The sequence below is a fragment of the Lycorma delicatula genome, chromosome 1 (genome assembly GCF_047948215.1).
Source record: "Lycorma delicatula isolate Av1 chromosome 1, ASM4794821v1, whole genome shotgun sequence".
In the NCBI taxonomy this organism is placed as follows: domain Eukaryota; kingdom Metazoa; phylum Arthropoda; class Insecta; order Hemiptera; family Fulgoridae; genus Lycorma; species Lycorma delicatula.
This window is the reverse complement of record NC_134455.1, coordinates 80,853,297-80,867,593: the sequence shown is the minus strand read 5'-3', so window position 1 is coordinate 80,867,593 and position 14,297 is coordinate 80,853,297. Positions and strand designations below refer to the sequence as shown.

The 14,297-nt window shown below is 32.5% G+C and overlaps 1 protein-coding gene across 2 annotated transcripts in view; it reads right to left on the bottom strand.

Moving 5' to 3' along the window:
• Polr1B (RNA polymerase I subunit Rpl135) overlaps positions 1-14,297 on the bottom strand; it is a 176,013-nt gene that overhangs the window by 82,183 nt on the left and 79,533 nt on the right. For both annotated transcript variants that reach the window (XM_075356937.1, XM_075356931.1), the window contains exons 7-8: positions 12,146-12,308; positions 6,779-6,875 (exon numbers count right to left, since the gene is read on the bottom strand). In XM_075356937.1, the coding sequence (XP_075213052.1) occupies positions 6,779-6,875; positions 12,146-12,308 (260 nt within the window). The remainder of the gene's footprint in view (positions 1-6,778; positions 6,876-12,145; positions 12,309-14,297) is intronic.

Here is a 14,297-nt window from a genome sequence, read left to right as displayed (position 1 = left end):
TACATACTGACTTGCATTTAAATAAATTAAATTTCTAAATTAATAAATATTTTTTGCTTAAATTTGGATGAAAACAGAATGCGTTAGGATGTGCTAGATTATACCAAAGGATGCTTCAGTTGATATGGAAAATTTACACTTTCCAATAAAAGTACAAGGGCTGTTTTTTCCAACCTCCGATATTGCATCTAAGTAAACAAGAGATAGGTGGGAGCCAGATCAATGCGCCGAGAAATTGCGCTGCCCTCCCACCACAACCTCTGCAAGTGCCAGCTCCATTGCATCAGTCTGAGCCGATCTATAGGCAATGAACATGGCCGCTATGACTGCTCTCACCAAGTGTGGTATGTTTGTGTGGCAAACAGAAGGATGTAGCGGTGCTGAAATTCATCACAGAATGAGCCTAGAGTATGATGAAAACTTTATGAGTGACGGGAGTGGTGTAGAATATTTAAAGAAGGGCGAACGGATGTCCATGATGAAGGTGGATAAGGATGCAAGTCTGTCGCTACTGTATGCCTTGTTGAGCGTGCTGATGATTTTGTCACAACAAACAGAAGTTTACCAAAGTGAATTTTCTGTAGAAATCCCAGAAATTTCAAGGTCTTCTCTGTATACAATTGTAACTAAAGACCTAGGATACGAGAAACTGTGTGCACATTAGGTTCCGAAAATGTTGGGTGACAATCACAAAATACAGTGTATGGCGTCAGCCTTAATGATTCTCACGCGTTATAATAATGAGGGGGAAGTTCTTAAAGTCTATTATTACTGGCGATGAAACTTGGATCCATTATAACAATCCAGAAACCAAAGAACAGTCTAAGCAGTGGATGCACACTTTTCCAAACAACCTGAAAAAGCTCAGACACTGAGCAACAGGAAAACAATACCAACAATTTTTTTGGGACCATAAAGGTGTCTTGTTGATGAACTTTATGGAGCAGAGGATAACAATTACAAAGGAAGTTTATTGTGAATCTTTATGTTGCCTCCGCCGAGCGATCCAGAACAATCGAAGAGGATGCTTTTGTCCGGCGTGGTTTTGATCCACAATAATGCATGACTGCACTGTGCCAATGTGACAAAGACCTTCTCAAACAATTAAAGTGAGAAGTTTTCGACCATCCACTGTATATTCCAGACCTACAATATTCACCTCTTTTGAGAATTGAAAGCATGGTTGGGTGGACAACAATTCGCCCCCAATAAACAACTTCAGGAGGTTGTAAAAACATATGTTACCTCACTGGTGCCAAACTTCTTTGAAGAGGTCATTGGAAAGCTGGTGTCATGATGCGACAAATGCCTCCATTGTTTTGGCAATTATGTAGTAAAATAAGTTAGATACTACTCAACTTTTAGTAATAAAATCATTTTATGTTAATGTGTCTTTTTTTTATAGCTCATTGGAGGCTAAAAAAACAGCCCTCGTATTATTAAATATAAATACTCAAGTGAACTCCACAAATAACACTTACTCTACTTACGATGTATGTAAATACCATCCTCAGTTTGGTAACTTTCATAATAACATTAATATATACAAGAATTGAGATTTTGTTGATTCATTAAATATAGCTGTAAGAAAATCAAATATGAATGAAGTTTTCACTCTTGTTCTAATAAAAAAAAATGTTTAAAATATCTTGGTATGAAGTAAATGTATCTGTATAAAAAAGACTTCTAAAACAGGTCCTAAAAAAAGTGAAGAAGTATAATTATTGATATTGCAATATCACATTCCAATACAGTATTAAAAAACATTTATAAGGCAAATTTGCTTTAAGGTAATTTCTGCTTTGGAAAGAAGTTTTATACGACTGAAATTTTATGTCAACTACACTTCCAAATTGTAAAAATCATCATTATAGCACCATTTTAGTAAAAAAAATTAAAAAGTTTTAACTAACTTTTTGGAGAATTCAGGTTTAGCATAAATTTTAATGTAACAGGATCCTATAAGCTATGTCCCAGAATATGCTATACTGATACAAGACATCCTTTCTTGATAACCAAGTAAGAAATTATCTCTTCATTAAATAGATTTAAATTAAAAAAATCTAATGAAAGAAGTGATAATATAAATTATGATTTTTATACTAATACACCTGACAAACACATTTACATAGCTATTACTGATAAAACTGGAAAGATGATTCATGGAGCATGCTATTTTACCAGAAAGTCAGACTGGTTTTAGAAAAAATAGTGGGTGCATCTCAATTCTTTAGTTCAAACAGAGAAGCTGGAATTAAAAAAAAAGTTGATTTACAATGTGCATTTGATTCGCTAAATCATGATTTCCCTTGGAGAAATTATATAAATTTAAATTAGGTGTTTATAAAAATTATTTAAGTTTATTAAAAAATTATATAAAACAGAAGAATAATGGTTAAGTGTTGCCCGTCTTTAACCTCTTAATAGTTTTTGTTTAAGGGATTGTATAAGATGTAATTATTAGTCGTTAGGAATTCAATCCTTAAATAAGTGATAATGAAATTTATTTCTAGAAACACGTGCAGGATGGTATTAGGGTTGGTAGTATGAGTTTACTGCTTTTTTGTTTATGCAGATAATTCAATATTTGGTGACTGTTCACAGACTCCAAATAAATTACAAATTTTTGATGCATATTGTACTAAAACTTAAATTATAAAAAAGAATAAAAAAATAGTACAAGGAAGGCAAGGTAACATTCATAGGTCTCTTCTATATTGAGGTGAGCCTATTGAAATTATATGGAATTTCACCTACTTGGGAATAATTTTCTCCAAATCACCTTTCCTTTGAGAAAATGTTAGATCATCTATTAGTAAATTAATTACTGTATTAGACAATGTTTTTATAGAGGTAACTACCAATTTTGGTCTCCCAAAATTTATTTGTTCTAATCAATAGTGAAAAACAGTCTGCTACATGCTTCTGCAGTTTGGACATTTAGATACCTTGATGAAATCAATAGTATTTAATTAAAATTTAAAAAAAAATACTATTTTATACCTTCCAAGAATCAGAGACAAAATAAATGTTAAAACTGACAAAATAGTACTAATAGAAGAGTATAATTACCTGAAATTTGTTTAAGAAAAAACTTGCAAATAAGATAGCAGTGATAATAGTTTTATTGGGTTACACAGGTAAAACGTCTTCTGAATAAAATAAGGATTTCTGAGAATGTTGGTATCAGAACTATAACTTATCTTTATTCCTGGGTGGTCAACAAAGTATCGTCATAAGCACATGAACACAGTATTTATATAGGAAATAAATATTAAAACTGAACAATTAAAACCTAAAAACCAGTAATGTAAAATGACAGCATAAATGGAAAACGCCATGACGTATGCTAAAAGCAAAATAAAATGACAGTGGAATATTATATTGATTATCTAAATTAAAACAATAAAATTACCATCTGTCATACACCAAATGACATAAATAGCTGAAACATACTACAGAAAACTGAAATATTTGAATATAAACAGATGGTCCTAAGAAATTGTAAAACATTTGATAACATTATTTCATTGTTTCCCAAGATATTTTGGAAGTTAGCCCTTAGTTGAAACTTCTAACACAATGCCACACAATCCACAAGTTAGTTGGCAGTTTCAGCGAATATAAACAGGTGCATTGTTCTGAATCATGAGATATCTGCGAGTGAGACTAGTGTGTCCTATATGCAAATGGCAAATACTACTAACCTCCTCTCAATGGTTATTCCTGCATAAAGAGCTACATACTGTACAGTATTCTTAAAAGGAAGTGGTTTATTGTTAATGGTAGCATTCCATTCATTGTACCACTCATCACAGATCACTTGCTTTAAAAAACAGACAATATCATAAGAAACAACACGATTAGTGAAAGGAGGCTGAAAAAAAGCCTCTTTTGCTGCACTGTCAGCATGTTCATTGCCTGAAATTCCAATATGACTGGGGATTCAGCAGAAGCTCACAGTTGTGTTACGCTGAGTCATTTCAGAGATAACAGATTGTATGTCATAGACAACAGGGTGTCTGAAGTACAAGTCTCCTAATTACCTGTAAGGCACTCATGGAATCTGAACTGACAAATATGTGTCAAAATGTAGGACTAATTATATTTAAATCCTTATTAATAGCATACATCTTTGCAGCGAAAACACTGATAATGCTGGGAAGGCTGAACTTGTATGTTCTACTGCCAACCACAAAAACACAACTAACAGAATTAATGTTTTTAGAACCGTCCATATAAACTATAGCATCAGGATTCAGGTACTTATAATATTTTAAACTTCTTCACATAATATAATCAGATTTGTGTTCTTCTTATGATACTGACAAAGACTAAACCAATAATTAACAAGGAAAGGCGACCATGGGGGTTAATAACATGGAAGAACTGTAAGAACTGAAGGTTACTGTATATTCAGAGTAAAGAAAAGGTGCCAAGCTCTGATGCCTAGCAAAGCAGTAGATCTCGGCTGTTCCTGGTATCAGTTAAGATGCAGGTTAGAGAACACTGCATCAAAGGCTGGATGATTTCATTGTGCTTTAATACAAGCTACATAAGAGCAGATCAACTGGTTTTGTCTATTCCAACAATTTGAGCAAAATGCACTTGTACCAAGACGGATGGATGAATGTATAATGGACTGCATCAAGCATTCTAAGAGTGGTGGACCAAGCCAACCACAACAAGAATCACAACCATAGTTTAAGCGGGAACAGACCAGAGCTCGGTAGAAGTACAATATGCTTATTCGTTCAACTATTCAACAAGTATTAGATAAATTTTTTAGCATTTCTAGCATTTAAAAAAATTTAAATCATCTTAACATTCATTAATTCTGGTTAATTTGGATAAAGAGGTCTAGTTGTTTGAGCAAATACTTTAGTTCAGAATATAGAAGAATTTTTGATAACTCAATGATATACATGGAATTGAGAATCCTATTTATATATATATATATATAAAGTCATTCTCAGACTTTTCAGTAGAATTATTTAAATTTATTATTAACAACATAACAATATATATACACACACACACACACACACACGAGTGTATTAAAAAAAATATTGAATTTTTACATAGCACACCAATGAACGCAAAGAGCGGGTTTCAATAAATAGCACATGCTAGTAGCAGCATTTGGGAACACAATACCATTTGATGCACAACATTACCATTGCTGGTTTTCAAGCTACAATATTTAGAGCAAATATGTGTACTGGCCTTTCATCGGATTTTTAACAAAGTAAAAATTAAAAATTTTGAAGAAAATGCTAATGTTAAATTTTGCTTCAAACCCGGTAAAACTTCACAGACATTTAAAAAATCTTTCAGCAAGCATTTGAGGAAGACTGTATGAGCAGATCACAGTGCTATAATTGATTCAATTGTTTTAAAGTAGGCAGAAACATTGACTGATGAAGATTTCAGACCTAGATTACATTCCACATCAAAACACAGAGATAAAAAGCATTTATGCAATTTTGTGCTACGGTTCATAAAGATCACCACTTAACCATCCAATAGATTGCTAAGTGAGCATCAGCGTAGGATCAAGGCTGTTAATTTTAATGCAAAAAATCACATTTGAACAAATTGTGTCATGTTTGTTGACCGATGATCTTCTTGACTGAGTCAATGTCACTGAAAATCTTTTTAAAAACATTAAACCAGACATGAGACTTTAATGTTTTTAAAAAGCTACAATGCAGAAACCAAGAGGCAACTGTCACAGTGTATGGTTTAAAGATCATCCCAACTAAAAAAAAACAACTTGAGTTTTGTCAAACATGAAGGTGATAGTGGTGGGCTTTAGACAGGAAAGGCTTGGTTCATTATGAATCTATTCCTTGTGGTCGAAAAATAAACAAGAAGTTCTACATGAAAGTTTTATGTTGTCTACGAGATGCTGTACAAAGAAAGAGGCCTGAGCTATGGGAAAACCAGTTGGATGTTGAACCATAATAACAAGCCAAATCATGTGTAATTTCTTATTTGCCATTATCTAACAAAACATGAAACAACCCTTTTGCCTCACCCACCCTACTCTTCAATTTGGCCCCAGCACTTGTCTCCCAAATTGAAGGTAACCTTGAAAGGAAAATGATTTCAAATCATCGAGGAAAATATGATCAGCTGCTTGCCATCTCAAAAAACCATTCTACAAAACATTCCAAAAAGTGGAAGAAATATTGGGAGTAATGTATTGCTAATAATGGAGATTACTTTAAGGGGACAAGCCTAAATAAATTGTAAATATATAAATGAAGTTTTTATTACACAAGTTCAGTCTTTTTTGAATACATCTAATAGATCCATAAAAAACAAATTGGCTGTTAGAAATAATAAAGAACTGAACTTATGTCTTATTATTATTGACTGTATTATGAATTATCACATCAGTTATTTTAAACAAATATTTTAATGAATCTATAATATTCTTAATATTATATTCTTAATCTATAATATTGTTAATATTTTAACAAATAATTACAACTAAATACTAATTTAAACAAAGTTCATCTACTCAACATCAAAGATTTTTTCAACAGTAAATGAATAATAATAAGACGTAGTATACAAAATTTTGCTTTCTATCTTCTAATTATTCAGTATCAATCATTTTCTTTCATTTTATTTAGTTTTAGAATTTTTCTTAATTAATTAAAGAGTTTCTTCTTTTTTTCATTTAAAATATGATACTTCTTTATAAAAAGAAAGTGCTTAACAAATAAATTCATAAATGAATAAAAAATACTAATAATAATCCACCTACCAGCTGTTATATCAAATGTAGGGCCTTTTTCAGCAGTAATTTTAATAAGTGTTGCTCTTAAAACTCCTAACCAACCCTTCAACCTTTCTTTAATTACCTGAAAAACAGAACGTATGAATACTACATAAAAATAATTATTTTCATGCAGAATAATAATTACATACAAACCACAGTGAATTAGAACAAAACAACAGGTATCATTTAAAGCAGCTGAATATCATAATAACTTTTGGCAATCAAAGTTATGCAACCAACAACTCAATCTAGTAGGGTTTTATTAAACTCTCACTTTTTTAACTGAAATTTAAAACAATTGATTACAAGAGAGCCAAAATTAATAACCAAAATTATTTTATTAATGTTTTAACAATTTTTGTTCAAACTACTTCAACATACGAGGGTAAGTCTATTATTATCCGCAACATAGTTATAAATTTTATTGCAATACAAATAGGAAACTTACATCATTTTTCAACATAGTCCCCTTGCATTTCAACACACTTGGTCCATCATTGCACAAATAGGAAACTTACATGTACATCATTTTTCAACATAGTCCCCTTGCATTTCAACACACTTGGTCCATCATTGCACAAGCTTCCTGATGCCCTCATAACAGAAGGTTTTCGGTTGAGCTGTGAGCCAGGAATGCACCACTTCTTTCACTGTTTCATCTGTGTTAAATCGACAGCCCCTTAATGCCTCTTTGAGTGGACCAAACAAGTGGTAGTCAGAAGGGGCAAGATCAGGACTATACGGAGGATGAACCAGTACTTCAAAGTTGAGTTTCTAGAGCGTTTCAGCAGTGTGGGCAGCAGTATGTGGACGGGCATTGTCGTGCAACAACACAACACCTTTCGACAGCAGTCCTTGGCGTTTGGTTCGAATTGCAGGCTTCAGCTTGGCAGTAAGCACCTCACTGTAATGCACACTGTTTATTGTCGTGCCCCTTTACTCATAATGTTCCAGTACTGGGCCTTGTGAGTCCCAAAAAACTGTAAGCATCAGTTTTCCTGCAGACGGTTGGATCTTGAACTTTTTTTTGCAGGGCAAATTTGAACGTTTCCATTCCATATTCTGCCGTTTACTCTCTGGCTCGTAATGATGGATCCATGTTTCGTCACCAGTGATGATTCTGTCTAAGAAGATATCCTGTTCATTACCTTAGCGATCCAAATGTTTTTGGCAGATGTCCAAGCGTGTTTGTTTGTGCAATTGTGTGAGTTGTTTTGGTACCCACCTTGCACAGACTTTATGAAACCTGTGGATGATTTCATAGGCAGAACCATGACTAATTCGCAGACGATGTGCCACTTCATCAATAGTTACTTGTCTGTCCAAGAAAACCATGTCACGTGCATGCTCAATGTTTTCCTCATTTGTGGCAGTAAATAGTCGTCCGGCTCCTTCGTCATACGTAACATTTGTGCGACCATTTTTTAATTTCTCAATCCATTCGTAGACACTCTGTTGCAGCAACACACTGTACCCGTACTGTACCGAAAGTCTTCGATAAATTTCATCCCCTGACACACCTTTCGACCACAAAAAACAAATCATTGAATATTGCTCTTCTTTGGTGCAAACAGAAAGCAGAGCAGCCATGGTTAACGGCAGGGTAGCGATAATGGAACTAACCTAGCAGCGTCAAATCTGCATAGACATAACAACAATTAAATCGTGCATGCGTAATCTACGCAACACAACAGTACTACCAACATAAACAAAAATATAACTAAATTGCGGATAGTAATTGACTTACCCTCGTACTTTCCTTTTCAGTGGATAGACGTGTACCAGTATGTTCCACACTGCTGGAAAATTTTCAATGTTGGTGAATTTCAATGCTTCCAGTAATTTATTTTTCATTTTAGTGATATTTAGCAATGTGTTTCCTTTTCATCTGGAATTTCATATGAAGAATAAAAAAAAGGTCAAGTGTAATATGTGCTTCCTTTTGCAGTTAAGGTCAGGTAAATAAGGAGAATGAGGGGGGAACTATTTTTTAATTTTTAGCCTAAAACCGCAGCACACTCAAGACCATTTGGGGAGATCACTGCTAGTCACATGTCATGTGACTAGCACATGAACATGTCACATGTTCATTTTCACTGGACACTGCAGTATATTTTTTCAACCAAAAATAAAATTGTCGACTTAAAGATTGTTCAAGAGGAACAAATCCATTTGTGAAAAATTTCACTTATATAAAAATGTAAATCAACATGTTCTTAACATTTATATCATATATTTGTATTATATCTTAACTTTATATCATACATTTTGATTTGTAGCATTCATTAAAAATTTAACAACTCCCAATAATTTTTCAAAGTTTCATAAATAAGCATTAAGAAAAGATTTCAGTGAATTTTATTTATTAGAAAAAAAAATTCTGATGAATATTAGCTGATCTACAGAAAATGGATAATAAATATTGAATGGTTGAATTTTTATAACAAAAAAGAATTCTTAAAATTGTGTGTACATTGAAAATTACATCTTATCAGAATTTTTAGAAAACAGAGATAAAAGAATTGAGACAAATTTATAAAACTGATAACTAAATAGGTTTCATTACAAAGACATGTAAAAAAAAGCAATTAATTCATTTAAAATTTTGTTTGAGTTTTGATTAATCATAGAAAGATAAACCAATTTAGAGCAATATGAATTTTAAATTTATGGATGTAAATTGTTTCTCTTCTAACAGAAATTCATGATAATAAGAATATATTTATAATTTATAAAAGATAAATAAAAAATATTGCTACAGGAAATAGTTCTAGTTTACTGCAAGTAAAACATATATTGATTCGAATGTAATTTTCTGCCCTTTCTAGCATTGTCACTCTAACATTTGTAGCTGATGGATTTCGGAGTACCTCCATTCTCAGAACTACTTTTAGCATCGAGTCTTTCTGAATTGGGATTGTCGATTAAATAGCGATGTTAAGCTCTTCACTAAACACCCCAACTCTGGAATGGCCTAATTTACTTTGTTCTGATCTAACAGTTCTACAATTTTTTGAAACTAATCCTTGCGATTCTTTATTTTAGCAATTAGATTTTTAACCATTACATTGAACTGAGTGATTTAACAAGCCTGCAAAATTTGGGTTTTGGAATGTTTTTTAACTTTTGATAATTGATTTCTATGTACTTTTTACTGCTGAATCCATAAATTACCTTCATTTTTCCATCACATCAGGAGTTTTTGCAAATCGCAATTTGAAATTTGTAATAAATTGAAAAATTACAAAAATGTGATACTATAAAATAGATATAAAACTTTTTTTTTAATCAATAAAAACATATTCACTTTTTTGGATTATACTATGCATTCTTATAGCTAAACAGCTGAGTGGTCTGAAAAAGATGGCAGGGGTGGTTTGGGTTAAGGATGACAAGATGGTGGGAGAGCTTGGCCGACAGGTTGTGACAAGACTTAACAAGATGTAACATGTTTATTAGCAGCTATCCATGCCACTCATGCACCGTGCAACCACTATCAGTACTGTTCCAACCATCAGCATTTGTAAATCAAGTTTTGTTCTGTCCTCCGTTATCAAATGCATTTTGTCAGAGGAAAATATATTTTCAGACTATAAAGCAAACTTTCTGTTTTGAAAATGGCTTCAAGAGGCTGCGAAAATTCTGCAGATTCTTTTCGTTATATTTTTGGTGAGTTAATGTTGGAAAGGCAAAAAAAGGAAAAAACACGTTTCATTCGAAAAGTGTACCTCACGTATTTTAGAGAGAAAATAGGAATTCAAGGAAAAACCTGGGCACCCCACTACATTTGCTACAAATGTGTTGAAGACCTTAGATGGTGATGAAAGGGTAAAAAGAAGTGTTCAGATTTTGAGTTCCAATGCTGTGGTGAGAGCATATCATTTATGATCTTCAAAAACTACATATATTTAATCAAGGTAAAATGTCCAAAAGACAGTCTAATGAAAAAAATAATTAGGTGCCAGTAGTTACATACAAATAGTTACACAATACAAAAACACTCTTATTAAAGTATCTTATGGAGCATGATGATGTCAGGTTGGGAAAATTAAATTGTTATCTGCACATATACAGAGCACTAGGAAAGTTTTGCAGTACAACTTAGTTTTTATAATTTTTCAAAATAATTTCCACCATACATTATACCATCGACACCAATTTTCAACGAAATCTTGCCAGATTTCATTGAAAACTGGGACATACTCATCATCCCAAACCTTTAGGAGGTCATCATCACTCGTAAAAGGTCTCATTTTCAGTATGCTTTACCTGAAGGAACAGCATGAAGTTACATGGAGTGAGGTCAAGACTAGGGAGGATGCTCTAACAGTTTTATTTCAGTGCTCGCCAAATACTCTGAACAAATGTTGGAATGTTACTGAGAAGAAACTATGTGTCCATCCTTAAGCTTAAGCGCAGCTTCTTGAGTGCTTCAACAACTTTAGTCAGGCATTCCTCGGTATACCACTTCTCTGAAATTGTCTTTTGATTTTCCAACACAACTTGCTCTAAAAGTGTCCTCATATTAAAATATATGTTCACCATTTTCATCTGCATTGATCTGGATTTTCCAACAGTTACGGAAGTCTCCTCATCTTCAAATAACCACACGTTGTTCTGACCTCTGGTTAGGATGTCATAACCCACAGCACAGTCAAGGTTTGTCATCTAATACAATACTGTTCATAGAGGGAGATTTCCCAATTTTAAACTTTTTAAGTATTTCATGGTACCATGAAACACGATGTGCCATCTGATTTTTGGTAAAGTTATGTGGCCAAAGAGTACCAAACACAGTACCAAGCAAGTTATGTAACCAAACAGTACAAAGTTTTCTAACTTGAGGTGATCTTGCAGAATAGCATCAACTGCTGGTGCATTAATACCCAAGGGCACCTCTGTTTGGTGGTAGGACACATGCCTGTCTGTCTCAAGCATTTTTCGTACTGCAGCAATGTTTCCCTCAGTTACAGACGAAAATGGTTGTTGACCTGACCTTATAATTTTGGCCCTCAAGGCCAAAATTTCCTTTCAAACTCCTGGTACCACCTAAATATTGTTGTATGATGAGGATAACCAAAGGAGATTTCCTCTAAACATTGATCAATACTTAACTCATGTACAAAACTGTAGCGCAAACTCACCCAGTATTTAAGTTTTTTACCATAACAATATTATTACCTCTTTTCTCTAATGCTAACTTTAACCGCCTGTGATGATCTGTTCGGTTATATAGCAAAACCTTTATAATATATATAACCTTTGTAATTATAAATAAAAATGAAACTTCTATATTTTCTAAGAGTAAAAGTTCTTATTTTGTAATCAAGAATCATATTTAAGATAATAAACCTGAAGGTAAAGGTGACCTCCAAGAAGTAATTCTTGAGACATAAGTGAATCAGCACCTTCTGCTAAACATTTACTTTGAACAAAACAGTATAACTTCTGAATCATCAGGACAAGGCAGTTGAATTTATCACGTTTATCATCAACATGTATGCACACACAGTTCCTAAAAGCCAACAAATAAAGTTAAATGACATGTTTTCTTACAAAGATATATCAAATATTAATATATAAAAATATGTTAACAAGAATTTATTAAAAAAAAAAAAAAATTGTAGTCTTTTCTCTACTTACACCATCTAGAAGCTCAGAAACAATAACAAATGAGGTGTGATGAAAAAAATTCATGTTTTTGATTCTGTTGCTATATCTTTTGACTTTGTTTTTCCTCATGAAGGAAGCTCTGTATATAATGTATATCAATTTTTTCAACCACATTATATGCGAAGTTCAAATTTGGCAGCCAAATAATTAGATGTATTTTGTTTAAAACAAGGTGAAGCATAAGTTTTATATTTAAACAGGAATAATGTAGAGTTACGTGGTGAAGATGTTAGAGAAAGCTTTTGGTAAGAATGTTGTCAACACAAAAGGTTTACTAGTGGTACAAACAGTCTCAAGAAAATGACAAAAGGATTGGGTATCGTAACACATTAACCAACGATGAAAATATTGACATTACACTGTTATCAACAATTTTCAAATTACTATCAGAGAAGTTGTCAAACAGAATTTATTATTACTTGTGTGAATTAATTTTGATTGATATTCTGGTTGTGAAATGAGTAGCAGCAAAATTTATTTCAAACTGTTAAATTTTCCAACAAAAGCATCCTTGCAGAACAGTTACTAGCTTATGAAATGTGTCATAACAGGTGACTAAACATGGATGTAAAGTTGTCATATTAAAACAGAGATTCTGTCCAAATGGAAGCTTCCTGAAGAATCAAGACCGAAAAAACCAGGCCAAATTTGGGTGAATGGTAAGGTTCTCCTTACAGATTTTTCAAATACAATGGTATCATCCATTATGAATTCTTACAAAGTTTTATAGTCAACAAACAGTATTACTTAGCAGTTTTTCAGAGCTTACATGAAATAATTTGAAGAAAACAATCACATATATGGGCAAAAAAGTTTTAGATTTTGTACCACGATAATCCTCAATCATTATTAGTGAAGTGAAGCACTATTAATTTATAATTATTTAGTAAAAAAAAAAACACAAATAATCTGATACTGATGCCACAACCTCCATACTCTCCAGACATGGCAGTCTGAGACTTTTATTTGTTCTGATTAAGAGAACGTTAAAAGGACAACAATTTGTGATGACAGATGAAGAAAAAGAAAACTATGAACAAAAAACTATTAGAAGGGAGCAATATCAATATACAAGAATAAATTATTTTTGATACAAAAAGAATTTACTAAAAATTAAGAATTACAAAGAATTATATTAATTAAATTTCACATATAAAAAAATTATTGTTATTTTTTTATCACACCTTCTATGTAAACTTCTTGAATAAAAAACAAAAGGCACCTTCAAACATTCCTTTATCGATTTAAATAGAATCATCACCTTCTATTTTAAATAGATCATCTATCATGCAAGAATAATTATTGTTTTATAAATCAACCAAGTCCATGGTGTCACAATTAGGCTTATAATGCATTCTTGTTTCTTTTCCAACAATAGTTGTGTGTCATGTAACGTGCGTGTGACATCATTATAATTCAAGATGACTGTTACTGTTCAGCATACTAACATCAAATTTCACATTTTGTTTCATAAATCACCATCAAAGACATCAATATTGTATGAAAAGCATATGGTGAAACAGGAACGAAAATAACCAATGTTTATGACTGGCACAAGTGTTCTGTGAGGTTAATATAAATGTTGATGTTCATAGTGATAGCTCATCTATGCACCAAATAATGAACATTGAGCATATGTTGGCGGTATACCATCAAGAAGTCTGTCACATAATGCAATGCAATGTCTAAGGAACATTCACCATATTGTCCTGCCTTGAGACCAACTGATTTTTACTTACTTTCTCACTTAAGTCAACTCTGAAAGGAAGGTGATACACAGATGCCAATGATGTAACTACAATGTGACAAATTAACTGAAATCAATGAAAGG